Source organism: Paralichthys olivaceus, chromosome 1 (assembly GCF_024713975.1).
Source record: "Paralichthys olivaceus isolate ysfri-2021 chromosome 1, ASM2471397v2, whole genome shotgun sequence".
NCBI classification, from domain to species: domain Eukaryota; kingdom Metazoa; phylum Chordata; class Actinopteri; order Pleuronectiformes; family Paralichthyidae; genus Paralichthys; species Paralichthys olivaceus.
In genome coordinates this window covers 20,522,501-20,537,572 of record NC_091093.1, presented here as the reverse complement: position 1 = coordinate 20,537,572, position 15,072 = coordinate 20,522,501, and the positions used below count along the sequence as shown (strand labels likewise).

The 15,072-nt window shown below is 41.2% G+C and overlaps 1 protein-coding gene across 1 annotated transcript; it reads right to left on the bottom strand.

The window, feature by feature from the left end:
* Window positions 1-69: 69 nt before the first annotated feature.
* gas2b (growth arrest-specific 2b) lies at window positions 70-14,123 on the bottom strand. Its single transcript, XM_069524880.1, has 8 exons — window positions 13,969-14,123; window positions 9,252-9,495; window positions 8,234-8,343; window positions 7,674-7,815; window positions 6,278-6,341; window positions 5,470-6,031; window positions 5,280-5,387; window positions 70-1,099 (listed from the first exon to the last, which is right to left on the bottom strand). The coding sequence occupies exons 2-8, from the start codon at window positions 9,472-9,474 to the stop codon at window positions 893-895; spliced, it is 1,416 nt and encodes a 471-aa protein (XP_069380981.1). The 5' UTR covers window positions 9,475-9,495; window positions 13,969-14,123; the 3' UTR covers window positions 70-892.
* Between the last annotated feature and the right edge of the window lie 949 nt (window positions 14,124-15,072).

Here is a 15,072-nt window from a genome sequence, read left to right as displayed (position 1 = left end):
TTTTATGTTGTTGTGTCTGTGGGAACGTTCGAGTTTGAAGAGTTCAAACTGAGAAAGAAGATTCAGTTCATTCGAGAGCTGGACGTCCTCCAGAGGTGAGACGTGATCTCAACAGCACTGGAGACGAGGCCTGGCTCTCTGTCACTGAGGACATGGTGCCATCTAGAGGGAGGACGTGATGTTTTGTGCTTTTGTCTTTTTCAGGCTGAGGTGAACTCACTGCTCCACAGGGGCTGTGTGTGTGTGTGTGTGTGTGTGTGTCCATACATGAAAAGCCACCATGCATCTTTTTTTTTTTCAGACTACTACTCAAACTGCTCAGATTAAAACTACAATGATACACAGACAAATAGCTGTAAAATTACTTTCTTCTCTACAAAACACAATTCACTGTACAAAATGCAAAATGAGGGTACTGCAAAAAACCTTTGACAATGATTTTTAAGTGATGATACACATTACTTGCTGCAGGTAATGATTATTTTTGTTATTGATTATATTGATGATTATTTCCTCGTTAGAGTAATTCATTTTCTTTCTGTAAAATGTCAAAAAAAAAAAATAGGGAAAATGTCTCACTAATGTGTTTAAATTGTTTTATTACTTATTCCAAAACCCGAAGATTTTAGGTTTGTGATCATACATGTGAAAGAAAAGCAGCGATCCTTCACAGTGAAGAAACTGGAACCAGATATTTAGAAAGCTGAGAGAGAGATAATTCATTGATTAGTGATTTTCTACTAATTGACTAATTGTAGATCCATTGTAAAATTGTTATGAGTTTGAGTAAATGGATAATTCCTACAAATAATCAGTCAGATCTGATCTTTATATTATAATAATCGACCTTGCACAGTTTGGCCTGATCCAGTTTTCACCACATGTTCACAGTCTACTTCTTGCTGCGGTAATGGGCGCCAACCACCATGTAGCTGTCGGGTGAGATGTTCAAACTGGGCGACTTGGCTTTGTACCGACAGACCCTGACCTCGGACCTGCCGGCCAGTCCTCCTCTGCAGGGGTCGTGTTTCTGCAGGTAACTTATAAAGGTCTCCCAGCCGCCTCCTACACGCACCATCACATGACGCTCATTCAGCATCTGTAAGGGTGACACAAGAGCCTACAGTGAGACAGGGATTGCTGGGTAATGAAGTATGCATACATTTTCTGGCTGGGTTATTGCCAAGATGTTTATGAATTCTGAATTACATGGGAATGGAGTGATCTCACACACACACACACACACACACACACACACACATTAGTGTGCTATTTACAGGCTTCTCCTGCATCCGGTGGCTATGAGGTGATCTCTCAGATTGCTTTGTCAAAATCTCATTAAACCAAATGAAACAACACCTCATGGCACCAGCTGAGCACACACACAGGATTAATCCACATATGAACACGCAAACACGCACACATCACACGCAGTGACGCACAACGGCACACGCCCACATAGATCTGCAACACAAACCGCACAATAATCACTATTTCAAATGAAAAAGGACTACTGCACAGAACGACTGTCTTTTAATAGTAGCCTCGGAGACGTCAGTTTTATCTGAATCAACACATCCTCCTCAGACAGACGTCCTTACAGCAGAAAACCAACTGCTGCCATGGCAACCACTGCCACAATATCAAGCCTGGAGAGAAAAGGAGAAATTGAGATGAGTTCAGCGCAGACCCCTCAACTCCCAGTGGACATTAACATTCCCAGGAGGTCTCTCAAAGCCATCCGTTGTCCTGTCAGCAGCGGCCCACCCCCCTCTTGCCTTATCACCAATAAACCCTTCATTACAGAGCCATTAAGGATGTGATAATACAAGTAGATCTGCCCTTCTTGTGAGGGGATGCTTAAAAAAAATCATTGTGAGCACAGGCACCTTTGGAGGGAACTCCAGACGTGCTGCGTCTCAGCTGTCGTCCTGCAGATTAAAATGTTGAGGTTGACAGGGGTCAAGTCTGACACCCTGAATAAACCACTCTGCTGTCACACATGGAGGGAACGTCCCTCTGACTGCAAACGTCAGTCGTCACCTTAGAAACGTTTAGAAATAAGAAGCTAACCAGAAATCATCGATCAGTTACGATCAGATGTGAAGCTTTATTCTTTCTGTCTTCTGTTTTTTTTATTGTTGGTGTAACTTTGTTTTGCATCACTTGTTGGTCATTTTGCTTTACACGTCTCATTTGTTGTAACCTGGTCGATGCTCGCCCTCTTCGTCAGACAGACTCCTTCATTTATGTCTCTACAACCTGCCCCCTCCCCCCGTTGTACACTCCCTACAAAGTGTGCTACGTCTGCGGCCCATAAACCCCGTCTGGATTCCCCTGTGTCCTCAATGGCAGCTCCATTGATTCCTTCTCTCCTTTCCTGTTGAAAGATGCATGAGCGTACTCAGGGAGGAGGAGTTGTTTAGATGCCTGCCAGTAGGAGGCAGGCTTTAGCCACATACGCTTCTTCTGATGTTTCGAGCACAGTCGGTCCTTTGTGAATATACAGTAAAGAGACAAACTGAGAAGCTTTTACTGTGTGTGGAGGCTTAGTTTTGTTTTAGTGCCCCTGAGACATCACATTGATCAATCTCCTGCTTCCTTCCTAACATGTGAAAGGCAAACTCTGGAAAATGGCCGGGCCCAGTTTTTCATGGTTGTCTCTCATAACAGTTGTGGTGATTTTTATGATGCCCTGCCATTTCCTCTGGTGCCACCATGAGGTTTACATTTTTGGTTTTGGGTGAAAAAAATAAAAACTGCTCTAAAGGTTTCCATGAATTTTGTACAAATATCAATGGTTCCACGACCAAATCAAGTGAACATTTTATGTTTAGACTAAATACCTGCTGTTTAGCATATCTGCCACACAGCTCTATTTCAGTATTGTCCTAGCATGCTGATGTTAGCAATGAAGTAACTGCCGTACCTAAGTACCAAGTTGCTAATGTAGATTTAGGATCTTAGTTTATTCACAATTATCTCACAGAAGACTTCACTTGTTTTCTGCGATAAATGATATTATTAATGATTCACATTTTGCAACAATGATTTTTACTTTGCTAATATCATAATTTTTTTCACTTCCTCCTTCAGCTTGTATGGAGTCAGCGCTCAAGGACACTTGAGAGGGAAAGATGGGGAAGAGGTTTTATACCAAAAGAGCAGAATGAAGGTGAGAAAAAAACAATGAGCTCGTCCACGTTTCGCAGATTTTTGCTCAATTATATCTCTTGAAATCATTTTTTCAATTTAGTATTTTAAGTTTGTAGGTAGATGGCATACTGAACAAAGATATGATGCATGATATTGCGAAGTGTTTGCATGTCTCTTTCCTTTCACAGACACAGTCAGACAGTGTCCCTGCTACAAAGCTGAAGGAGAGCCTAATTGGGTGCAGAGAAGAAAGAAAGAGCCTTCCTCTATTTTAACACCAAAGAATGGCGGAGCACTCCGGGGCTGGCATGATTGAATAGTCTCCATAGGGAATAGAGAGGTGGGGGAGAAAGTTTACATGTGAGGAGGGGGCGGTCATGCTCAGCCGCTCATTAACAAGCTGTCTGATTAAACCCCTCGCTAATGACTTTGTCTCAGTAATCAATAGTATCTGCTCTTTAAAAAGGTCTGTACACATTGAATAGCTCACTCTCCCAGGAGCGGCACCGGGGTTATCGTGGTATATGGTAATTGAAGTTCATGGCGTGTTTCCCTGCACACACACGTAGGCAGCTGTGTGCTTCAAGGTAATGGATGGAGTCGGGTTGATGGGCTGCGGTGCTACATTCACACAGCTGAGGTGTGCTGAGGAAGGAAAGCGAGCGATGCAAGTAGAGAGTAAACTGGTAATGATGCCAGAAAACTGACAGAGAGAGTTTTGTTGAAATGATGTATTTGTAAGGCTCTGCAGGGAACAAAAGGTCCTCTGGAGAAACATAAAGATGACATTCTTCTCTTTCCTCTTTGTTTAATTTTCTTAACGTAAATGCATTCTGCTGACTTCACCACAAACTAATAACACGCCTCGGCTATGGCGTCTTTATTGCCTCGCTTTTCTTTCATGTGGTGCTCGAACACGTGTTATTGACACGTGTGCTGCAGAAAAACAGATGTTCTCGATGTTCTGTTTGTCCGTCAGCAAGTGGAAACACAGGTGTAACTCTGCTGCTGCAAACCAACACCGACAGCATTGATCACCATCATCATCAGAGCGTTGAGTCAATGGGATTAACAAAGCATTCAATGGGTTTCAAGTAGGGACCAGTTAGTCGCCAACGCTGTGACAAATCTCTGAGTGTTTAATGTACATATACAGTGTGAAATCAGATTTTAGCTTGAATTAATGTGCTTTACCCAATATTTGCATTTTTAATTTAGAGCAAATGATGGATTTACTACATTGCTTAAATATACCACCCACTGAAGCTGTTATTATTTTATAGTTGTTTCCGACAGTAAAGTAAAACCTTCTTATATTTCAAACCCCCCTCACACAGACGGACTTGAACTCCCGAGTGGGCTGCCATTTGAACTGCACACTGCAACCATATCTCCGCAAATCCTCCTGAAAGAGACGTGTTTGTATTTCCTTCAGGTTTGAACTCTTTGCTGAAGGTTCGTGTGCCGAGCGTTATTGTCAGCCCGGTCTTATCCTGACCATTGGTTGCCAAGCAACCCAGCCTCCCAGAAGGCCATTCCTCGAGCCTTTGTACAGACGCATACAGGTGGAGCACGACTCGCTGAAGCTGAAAGGCACCTCCACCCTAAATGATCTCAGATCAGTCGCTCTGACACAAAGCACTTGCTGCTGACTCAACTGATAATGAATCACCTGAGCACCTCACATCTTATTATGTGTTGGAGAGTTAACGATTCGTCTTCATTAGATTTTCAATTTTGATGTGGTTTACAAAAAACATCAAGGTATGAAGTAACAATTCCACACTATGAAATGTTATATTAATGTTAATTTGAATATATATATTTGTATCTATCTTTTCTATTCTCCTCTCTTCTAGGTGGACATGAACCAACCTTGTCTCCTAGAAATGACATTTATACAACTGCTTGTTTTGATGTGGGAAAAGTTAGAACTACACACGTCATTGTGAATGGTGGGTGACCTATGGTTCACATTCACGTGTGGTTCCTGAAGGTTTTGGTAACAATTGGTGGAGGGTACAAGTTTTGATTTTAAGCGATAACACCACGTGTCTAATTTTAAGGAAACTAGGATAAAAGAGTGGTTCTGATATAAACGTGATTTGTTTGATCATACTTACGCGTATATACAGAATTTTATCTCCAATGCGGTAGCAGCCTTTAGGTTGCTTCTCCACCAGGAACCTGGTCGGACAGCTGCAGGGTGGATTCTCAATAATGTTCCTCACCTGGAACATAATCCAGAGAAAATCAAGTAAACATAGAGAAAGCACCTTTAACATATGTGAGCTCAAATAGTAAAATACACACAATATCATCCAATATGTTGTTGGTGCCTGCACTCCTCCTGCACGTGGATTTGCCAGAGGATCGAGGAGTCTGGGCTGCAGGTGGGGAACTGATGGGGGGCGTCGCTGTTGGAGTGTGGTTGTTTACTGTAGCTTTGGCTGTGGATACCAGGGTCTGTCCTGGCGAGGGCGCTGACAGCGGCGTGGAAGCAGGTGCGTTAGTGGAGCGGGATGAAGAGAACAAAGGAGTTTGTGTTGAGGCTGTGGTTGTGCAAGGGTTAGAGGCTGAGGTGCAGGACGGAGGCGGGGATGAACACGTAGGCCCTGGGTTTGTTGATGGAAGATCAGAAGCGAGCGGTTCAGACAGACAGGCCGTGGTTGGAGTGATGGGCGCAGGTGGAGGTGGAGGAGGAGGAGGAGGAGGAGGAGAGGGGGCCGGGGGCAGGGATGACTGTGATGGTGAATACAATAATGTAGAAGGAAAAAAGGAGAGGGGCAGAGGGGATGAGGGAGATAAGCAGCCCCTCTCCTCCCTCTCTATCTCCCTCTCCAACTTCACCAGACCCGGAGGCTCCACTCCGTACCTGAGAGGTTTTACAGAATTACAGCCATCGTGAGGATAAATCACAGATAAATCAAAGAGCAGTGATTTCCTTCCAAAGGAACTTGAATCCCAGCTTTTACTTCTGTAGTCATCATTCTTAGAACTTTTGAGCATGTTTTTTGCAACATGGTTGTTGTGTCAGCAAAAAAATGCAGCAGTTTTCCATTGTTACTGTTGAGGAGCTGCACCATAGATGGGGCACTCTGGGTTCTTTTTTTTCACTTACCTGGCTGCGATCCGTCCCAGCTCCATCAGGCACAGACACACCTCCCGAGGCTGCTTGTGGAGGACTTCACACAGCACATGCAGGAAGTGCAAAGAGGGTGGAGGGGCAGAAATAAGAGTTTACTCGTCTGAACGGATAGATGTTTCCAGAGATAAACCTCGGCAGTCTGAACTGGAAGCACATTTCAGGAGGTTTCTATTGTGCATCTGTATCTTTGAAGCTGAAGAGGAATTCCTGTGAGCCCTGGTTCTGCAGCTGAGGGCATGAGGACAGGAAAAAGTCTCCAGTCCAGAATTTACACATTTTCAAATAGTGCTCACTTTTTATAATTCTATTTTGGCCAAGGAAAAATATTAATAAAATGATGTACGACTACATTATGTAGTGCACAATCTAAATAAAAAAATATTTCTGACAGAACTGACAATGGTATTTTTATTACCGTGACAAGAGAAGAGAAAAAAACTGTGCATTTGCATCAGTGCGTCAGTAGACTGACGTCTGTCAAAGTTTACTCTGCCTGTTATTCAATTAGTCTGGTAAGGTAGGTTAGTGTGCCTGCAGGCTGGACTCATTGTTGCTGGGGATTAACCTGCACATTATCATTCTCACGCATCTGCAGCCATGCATAGACATGCCCAGGTAAGAGGAGCATAGACGAGTCTGCTTAATGACACAGAACCATGTTGTTAGCATGTTGACTGCAAGTTTTCTCCTCAGGGACAAAGAGCGTCACACATACAAAAGGTGAAACGCGGTTTGAGGAGACTTAAAGCACAGAAATATTCACATTTAGTGTGATCCCCATAATTCAAGAGTTGATTACTTGCTTCTAACTGAGTTATTTTAATTAGTTTCAGAGCAGTGTTTTGAGTTCATTAAATATATTTGTTCTACTTTATAAACACTTTTAAATCTTAGATTGAAGTAAAATTCAGGTTTCTTATTTAATTTGAATGCAGTGAGTTATTTGAGTTTTATGACTAAAGTAAATTAAAATAATACCAAGGAAGTAAAACAAATGTACAGAAATAATATAACTCAAAAGTAACCTTTGCTCCCATCAAATAAAATGTATGTGTTATTCATTTACTTATTTACAAATGACGTATAATGTATTATCTTCCAAAATGAGACACATCCATTACTTGTTGACAAAATCAGAGGATGAGAGCTGGAAAAAAAACAATACAATTATTTAATAAGGACTAAATAGCTCCTTGAATTTTAACCTCAGTGTGTTCCTGCCTTTAAATCCAAAGCTTTTATTTTAATGAATAACATAAGTGTTGCATAACCTGGTTCACTTTCAGGCCTTTCACTGGCAAAAAGGGGAGAAAGAGGTCATTGCTCCTTAAGTCTATAATGATCAGAGCCACCTCCCACCTGAACTCACCCAAATCCTCTGACTCAAACAGGTAAGCCTCATCAACGCCAATCTTTCGACACCAGTAAAGGAAGTTGGCTGTGTTGTCCCGGGCGAAAAATGATCCTGAGGTTGCATCAGCTCGCCAGTTGATCACTCTCCTAACAAAGGGCTGTAACAGTTTTCACCACACATTAATGGATTAATGTTGGTTATTACAGGAGTGTTTCAATAACAAATACAGTTATGGAGACGTCTTTCTCCATCTTAAGTGGGATCTTGTCAAAACAAGACCTGCAGGTACAGACAGCTACTGAAAACACCACAGGAGATTTTGTCACTGCCAACCTCAGACCTGACCTGGTTTTACAGTCTCAGCAGGTTTTATGGGATTTGCAGGCAAAGTTTCTATCAAGCACCAACCCTGCAGTTTACTTATTCTTGAAAACTGGGCCGGATCAGGACCTTTTTAAAAATGTATTAATCTACTAAATCAGCATCTTCATCAGCAAAGTGTGTTTTGTTTTTTTTGTTCTCGTCTCAGGTTTGTGTGTGTGATTGCGTGCATGATTTTTGTGTTGTTGCAGCACCTTGCCATTGTTGCCGTGGATCATCTTCTCCTGGAGCAGCTGTGCCATCTGACAGAGGAGAACACCGTTATCTAAGCTCTCCATCAGACTGTCTGCTGCGAGCTCCACACCTGAGGACACACACGCACTCTGAGTGTACACAGACTCTGTTTCTCAAGACATACCAAGTACTTCGCAGTAACATTAATATGAACATCAAAAAGTTGAATTAGAATTACCTACCAGTTTTCTGCAGGTTTCAACAAGAGTTTTTTTTGAGACCATAATAAATTAAATCTAATAATAATATTTGAGCAGATTTAAGACTTTTTATGGCCTAAAATTCTGATAACTGAACTTTAGACATTATTGACCCTGCTGAAACCCTGTAATATGAAATTAGTATAATATATGTAATATAATTCCTGCTTATGAATCTAATTTAAAACAATATTATTCTGTTGCACAGAAAACCATATTATTATGAGGAAGGCGGCACACTGTTCACCTGAAACTTTTTTTTATTTATAGATCCAGATAATGAGGTTTTAACTCCCAACACAAACTGGAACCAAAAGTTGTTCTGCTTCAAACAATCCACACTAAATGTAGTTTTTTTTTTGCATCATTCAGAAACTGGTGGTGTCTGAGTCACTTTCCAGACACCCACCGACAGGTTGTGGCATGTGCACTCCTTTTATGTTTCCCCTCACAATGCAGTAGAGTGGGGGAAACATCCCTTTCCCTGGACTCCCAGTCACGTTTCTCTAATGGAGAGGTGCTTCAAGGATCTGGGTTAATAGGTCAGTTAAAGTGTCTCTGTGTGTAATGTGCACGCAGCGTTTTCACCAGTAGCTTCAAAATAAAAAACCCAGGTCTGAACTCACTACGTCATGCAATGTATCTATGGGTGAATGTCACAAGTGACATTATTGATATCAAAGATGTCAAAGTTTAAAATCAACATTCTCCCTTGTAATGTAGCTGCACAAATCCGAAACATCATTCTTTTTTGTAGAAACGTGATAAACGGACTCACTCATCATGGTGTTGAGCCAGAAGGCCAGGTCTTCTTTCATGGGCAGCAAACTGGCATCATGGCGGTAAGGAAGCCACTGGTTGTACTCCTGAGGGCTGGTGAGACCCGGTCCAGAGTGTCTGAACTTTGGGCTGAGAAGACAGTTCATACCCAGTCCGGTCTGGTGCCTCGGGCTCAGAGGACTGTCAGGGCTGGTGCCCATCACTGCTTCTTCAATGTCCATGCTTCAGCTCTTTGGCCGTGACTGAACAAAAGGAAAGATGTGTTGTTTATTTGTATCAATCAAACTCTTCTCAGGTTTTGATTCAGACCTTTTTCATTAGTATCTAAGTGAGAGTATTTGAAAGTGTTTATATTGCTCATGTTCATAAGTTCACTGATTCTATTTGCATAAACAATTGATTTTACAGATGTTTCTGTCACAATCAGATCAGTTTAGTTTTACACCACAAATTCAGAACTGAGCTACATCACACACTACACCTGTTAATATTACAAATAACAACCCATGTTAATGATGAGGTGAGCTCCACAAACTACAATTAAAGGTTTGAGACGATGATTTTATGTCTATTTTGGAAATAGTCCGATACTGTTTATGTGTCTCGGGCTAAAGAGGCCAATTAACTCAGATGTCCAAATATTGAAAGTTAAGAGCTGCTCAATCTTTCCCCTTGTTCTTACAGACTGTCGTGATTCCCTCTCTCCGATGCAAGAGAGGCACAGTTTCATGCAAACCTACATTCATGTTCATCCACAGCTAAGCAAATCAAAACGTCACTGTTGAATTTGTGCATCACTTTTTTCAGATGCTTTACTTCCTGCTGAATTTTTGCATTAAAAGAGGTCCATGGGTTTTGTTCCCCTCCTTTATTTTATTAGTGAGATATCTCCTCTCAGGCAGTACGGCTGTTGAAATGTATGGTCACTGTTGTTTTAAGACAGACCTTAAAAACCTGAGAGTTGCAGAGGATAATAACGGCTGTTCTTTGCAGTGAAAACACACAATAACCACAATCATTAATCAAAGGGACTAAACTGTCTGATTTAATAAAACGTACAGCTGCAGCCCTGAGTCTCCTGGTGCTGCTTCATAGCTCATTTGTTCCCAGTACAGCCTCCGTCATAAAGATCAGCCCCATGCAGAGGCACGGTCAGACGGCCAATAACCCTCGCTGCTAATCAGCTGGAATTAAGACAACAACACGTGCACTGGGTCACTGGGTCTGCTGAGTAATGTTCAGTAAAGACAGAGGCTTAGTTTATGCAAGAGAACTGAATCTAAAGTTGCACTGTCAAGGTGAACAAGACTGTTGGAGCTTTCAGACCCAGAACATCCCAGAGTCAAAACAATGCGATGGTTGTAACAGTGGAGGTGTGTTGTTTCATTTAGAGTCACAGTAACTGTGAATTTTAAAGCTTCTAGAATGCAAAAACTCCCGGACTGGATTTTATACGTATTTCATCATGGTGATCATAAACTACATGGTTGAATTGCAGCATTGAAATTATAAAGTCATCATTAGGAGTGCGTGTGTACCGTGCTGGATGAAGTTACATGAAGCAAAAGGTGAGCGTTTCTTGGACGCCCCTTTCAAATGTAGTAGTTTTTACTACTGTTGATCTGAGTACTGAGTCTACAACCATGTGTAATTTGGGGTTCAGTATCTTGCCCAAGGACACATTGGCACGTGGACTGGTGGAGACTGGAATCGGATCGCCGATCTTCTTGTAAGTGGACAAGCCACTGTTCCTCCACAACCACCAAAAAATGATTTTATCTCGAACACAGACTTTATCTTAAATGGAATCGTCAGATAAAAGAACCTGGACTCTCAGAGCTCATGTATACTGGTGTACCACCTGGGTTTTTGCATGAATTTACCTGCAGCTCATGTGTCACAGATCATCAGTGTAATTTGTCATGAAGTCCCCTTACATCAGCAAAAGGTTGATGTCAATTTCCTTGCATCACGGCTGCAGAGGAAGCAGGGCACAGATATGTATGTCAGTGAAATCAGGTTGATAAATGTGAGGATGTTGCCGACAGACGTTTCTTCCTGGATGTAGTGAAAAGGCTCTTTTGTAAAAAAAAACACATCATGGGCCAGAGACAAGGTATATGAAGGGGCTTCCTGCCAAGTTTGAGGCTGGTTTACAGGTTGACCATCAGGGCATGAGAGCCCCTGTCTCCAACAAAACATCCAGGTGCTATATTCGCACCTCTGCTACAGGATGGCTCTGCTGGGAAGGGAATGCAAAGGTCACCCAGTGGCCTAACTCCCAGACACAAGCAGTCTTTATATTCCTGCAGGGCTGAGGCTCCATGTATATAAATACCCACTGTGGTGCACAGACACAAACACGCATGCAGAGACATCGTTGACTTTGCACAACCTTTAATGTTTCCTAAGTGAAATTTGCTTCGGTTGTCTTTCACAACCTTTAATTATGTTTTCGCAGTAAAAGCAAACACCCTCGGTCTCAACAGCTTTGTGGTGGAAACAGGTAAAATTACACGGCAGCCCACATGAAAAATGTGAGCAAAGTGAAGGGACTGAGCAGCAGCGTCGCCTTGAATACCTAAACATGTACTGTATGTGTAGAAGACGACAGTGATTGATTGGTTGCCGTCAGCAGAGCTCCAACACTGGTGTCTCTGGGGAATGGAACAAAAGTCTGTGTCAGGTAAAAAACTACTTTCACAACAGTTTAAAAAAAAAGTTATATTTCTCTGAGATTTTCCTGAAGATTTTCAGAAGGGCTGTATCTAAGAATACAAAGTAGCTGCAGACATTTTCCAGAACAAGTAAAATGTTTGAAAAATGCCCCAAGAGAATACAGCAGGAACATTTTAGTAAAATTCACAGCAAGCGAGTGGACGTGTTGACGTTTCTAACACAGGATGGACATGAAACTGGAAGAATACAAATATTTAAGGATGAAGAAGAAACCATACACGTGGAAGACTTTGAAGAAAGCGTCAATTATTGATTCAATAGCTTTCGATGATAAGAGCCAACGCTGGTTTCAATGAGCTGTAAACAAAAACATGTGCACGCATCCTGCCTCCAGCTTGTTCTACCCTCTCCTGGATGTTCTACAAATGTTCCTGTTGTTCTGAACACACTCAACCTGGAGAGTCTCCTGCTGCGTTCTTCATATGTGAAAGACAAACTCCATGTCTGGACCCAATTTTATAAAAATTGTATCCTAATGACTGAAAATGGCTCCGCAGGCAAAGATCTGACCTTCTTGTAACAAAGATGAAGTCGCAAACAGACTCTTCTCTCTTCATTCAGTGTTTTTGTTTAACAAGCTTCAATAAAATCACTTTCTGGGTCTGGGACCTACAGGCTTGTGCTTTCTGCTTTTGAAAGTCTGTTTAGTCTCCACTCTGTGTAACAGTAAAAACTGCAAGAGGCTGCCGGCCGCAGTAGTTCTCTGTCCATCAGCTTTATGTCAATAATCTGCTGTGGAGGTGACGTACATTTTGAGAATGAACAACAGGCATTGAATGGATACGACTGCATAGCTGAGGTACAGGTTCCAGCCACGGTGGTGCACTCACACTATGACTTTCCTTCAGCCACCTCCAGACTAAAATAAACCTCACTTCAACACAGGATGGAAAGCTCTATTACCTGCTGTTATTTACGCACGCTGAACAGTGGAGGCCCCCGTCAGCTTCAGTGAAACACAATAAAATACAAGTTTTAAAAAAGAAAAAGTCTCCAGTGATTGTTTGATTGGAAGGTTAAAGTCAATAAACAGTGAGCAGCTCTGAACAGTCTGTTCATTGAGTTCCTCCTGACTCAGGCTGTGACAGGTCACTCACCAGGAACATGTAGGAGAGTTCAGTTCTGCATCAGTATACTGAGAGAGCGCTCATCTTACAGCACAGAGCTACATAGTTTCTGTTGTTGGTTTTTGCTTCATAGAAAAAACTGCACATTCAAGAAAAGACTCATCCGAGAAAGAAAGAAGGAAGGAAAAAGAGAAAGAACCCTCAGAGGGCTTTGAACTGTGCGGTTGTGAAGTTGAATAATATATGAACTATATATACTGGTGTAAAATACACAGGAGACGTAACATTATTGATCGGTTTGAACAGTTGAACAGTTATCCATATTATAAACAAAACAGATAATAATATTTTACATTATAATGAAAAACTTCCTTGACCTACTGTCAAACACCCGTAACACAATGAAAACAGGGAATACAGAAACACTGGAATAGTATAAATGAGGTGGTTGAAAGTAGCAGTAGTACCGTTTTGTACTCAATTTGGATGTACTTATACTTTACTCATTTATAGCCTTCTTACACTCCACCACATTAAAGAGGACAATATGTCTCCTATTGGTGTATTTCATTTATTTCATATCCATGTAACTAGTGACTTTGTGATCAGAATATAAATATATTAGTACCCACTGTATTTCATTATAACATTATAATCCTGCTCACACGTGAATTAATACACGATAAAAACCAACAGTCTAAACATGGTTATTTTGCATAAGCAGTACTTTTTATACTTTCAGTACTTTTGCTAAGAACATGAACTTACTCTTACAGGTCTTTTAAACACACATGTACACATGGTGCCTCTTCTACCAGTAATGACAAACATACATCTTTACTTTCATCCTCATCATCGTCACTCCCAACATCAACAACAAACTTTGTATAAAGTGTAAAGTGAACTCACTGAAGGCTCCTGCAGAACTTTCTCTCTTCTCATGAAACTTTGCTCGCAGCTTCTTCTCGCTCGTGTTCATCTCCCCGCGCACATGTGGACGTCACAGAGATCCAGATGTTGACGGTGCTCAGGTCAGACAGCAGCGGGACAGACAGGGCGTCCCTGTTCAAACTGTGAACCCGCCTGTGAGCGTCAGAGGAGTCAACTCCCTGCAACACGAGCCACACCGAAACATTTCGAAACACGAACACCGACAACGTGCCTCCACGTTTTTCAAAATTAAACCGATAAATTGCAAGAAATGAAACTTAACTCCGTGTCTATAATAAAGGTGAAGTTTATTGCTGTGGCTGCTTGTATCCCTTTTAAGAAAGGTTACATGAAATATCAATTGATTTACTTTACCTACATTTTCATTCTTACGTGATCATTCATTCATTCATTCTACTCAGAAATATATCGTATTTTTGTTTATAATTTATATTTTAGGTGTGTATTTTATAATATCATATTTTATTAAATTAGTTTTATTTAATCTTATTTTTATTTTATTTTTTTATATTCACTTTTTAAATTGTTTGCTTGTGTGGTTTTCAGATATTATCGAGCCTGGCTAGAAGGGAGCCTGTGACCCAACAACTGTATTGCCAGCGACTGCAGTTTGTAATTGTTGAGCACATGATAAATCAAGTCTTGAAGTCTTCCAGACATTATTTAGTATCTGATCATAGAATAATATTTCCAGTGTCTACGCTCCTGAAGAGGCTACAATGTTGAGGTGTGTTTGCAGGAGCGTCTCAACAGACAGACTCTGCTGTCATTCTTTTAAAACAGTTTTCTACCATGTTACAGTAAGATGAGGAATTATATCTTCAAATGATCATATTAAAATACTTCTATCTATTTTATCCCTCGATTCTTTATCTTAAAAAAGAGACATATTTTAATCAATGATGTAATTAATTATAACATCGGAAGATAAACAAAAATGAACTTTTTGGTAATATTGTCAAAATGAGTTATTATTACATCTGTTTTTCTTACTCCTTTTAACTTGTGAGGTGTTTGTGTGTGTGTGTGTACGTATGTGAGTGTGTGTGTGTGTGTGTGTGT